This window comes from Empidonax traillii, unplaced genomic scaffold, assembly GCF_003031625.1.
Source record: "Empidonax traillii isolate 1590-97213 ecotype Southwest subspecies unplaced genomic scaffold, ASM303162v1 scaffold1947:size47630, whole genome shotgun sequence".
Lineage (NCBI taxonomy): Eukaryota > Metazoa > Chordata > Aves > Passeriformes > Tyrannidae > Empidonax > Empidonax traillii.
In genome coordinates, this window is record NW_020957140.1 from 39,625 (window position 1) to 40,904 (window position 1,280).

The following is a 1,280-nucleotide window of genomic DNA, read 5'->3' on the forward strand; positions in this document are numbered from 1 at the left end:
GCAGCCCCTGGAGGACCCCCAGGATCACGGGGATGGCTGAAGGAGGCTGTGACTCCGTGGGAAGCCCACCCGGAGCAGGGTCCTGGCAGGGACGTGGAGAGAGGAGCCCAGGCTGGAGCAGGAAGGACTTGTGACCCCATGGACAGGACCCACACTGGAGCCGTTCATGAAGGACACCGGGTGCGCGGGGACACCGTGGGGACAGGGACACTGACTGTGACAGCGAGGGGCACAGGGACACCGTGGGGACAGGGACACCATGCACAGGGACACCGGGCAAAGGGACACTGGGCAATGAGGGACACCGTGGGCACAGGGACACCGTGGGAACACCCGGCACAGGGACACTGCAGTCACAGTGACAATGAGCAACACCGTGGGCACAGGGACACTCACAGTGGCACTGAGGGGCACAGGGACACCACAGGAACACCAAGCACGGAGACACTGCTGGCACAGTGACACTGGTGGTGACACTGGTGTCGGTGACACGCGGACAGTGCCTCGCGCAGCCCCCCCGGAACTCCAACTCCCAGCGTGCCCCGCGGCAGCGGCGCCATCCCGGGCGGGGCCTCCCCGCGCCTGCGCCGTGCGCGGTGACCCTGAGGGCGGCGGGGCAACATGGCGGCGGCGGCGGCGGTGAAGGTGAACTGGGGGGGGCTGGGGGGCAACACGTCCCCCATGCCAGGCCCCGAGCGCCGTGCTGACCCCGCCGCTATCCCTCTTTTCCCCCTCCAGGTGCGGCAGCTGAGCACGACGGCGGCGAGGCCGATGTCCAAACTGGTGAAGGTGAGGGGGCGTGAGGGGGCAGGGGGGGTCGAGCTGGGCAAGGTGAGGGAGCAGGAGGGGTCGTGAGGGCGTACGGGGGGTGTCCCCAAGCTGATCAAGGTGAGGGGGCAGGAGGGGAGGTCGCGAGGGGGTCAAGGGAGGTGTCCGGGCTGGTGAAGATGAAGGGGGGCAAAAGGGGGGGGGCGATTCTCCAGGGTGGTCAGGGTGAGGAGTCGGGGGGGTTTCCAGGCTGGTGAAGGTGGCAGGGGACAGGGGATCTCCAAGGTGGTGAAGGTGAGGAGTCGGGGGGTCTGTGCCCCCCAGGTGCCCCCTGTCAGCACCCCCTCTCTCCCCACAGCCGCCCATCCAGGTGTACGGGCTGGAAGGGCGCTATGCCACCGCCCTGTACTCTGCAGCCAGCAAGCAGAAGAAGCTGGAGCAGGTGGAGAAGGAGCTGAGCCGGGTGTGGGTAAGGTGTTCCACAGCCAGAGCTCCCTGGGTGGGGGAGCAGG

General features: G+C 68.2%; 1 protein-coding gene across 1 annotated transcript in view; it reads left to right on the forward strand.

Annotated features, from left to right (window-relative positions):
- Positions 1 to 579: 579 nt before the first annotated feature.
- Positions 580 to 1,280, forward strand: part of LOC114071312 (ATP synthase subunit O, mitochondrial-like) — a 3,085-nt gene continuing 2,384 nt past the window's right edge. Inside the window, exons 1-3 of the mRNA XM_027909119.1 lie at positions 580 to 645; positions 739 to 789; positions 1,127 to 1,237. Of these exons, the coding sequence (XP_027764920.1) occupies positions 622 to 645; positions 739 to 789; positions 1,127 to 1,237 (186 nt within the window). The 5' untranslated portion in view covers positions 580 to 621. The remainder of the gene's footprint in view (positions 646 to 738; positions 790 to 1,126; positions 1,238 to 1,280) is intronic.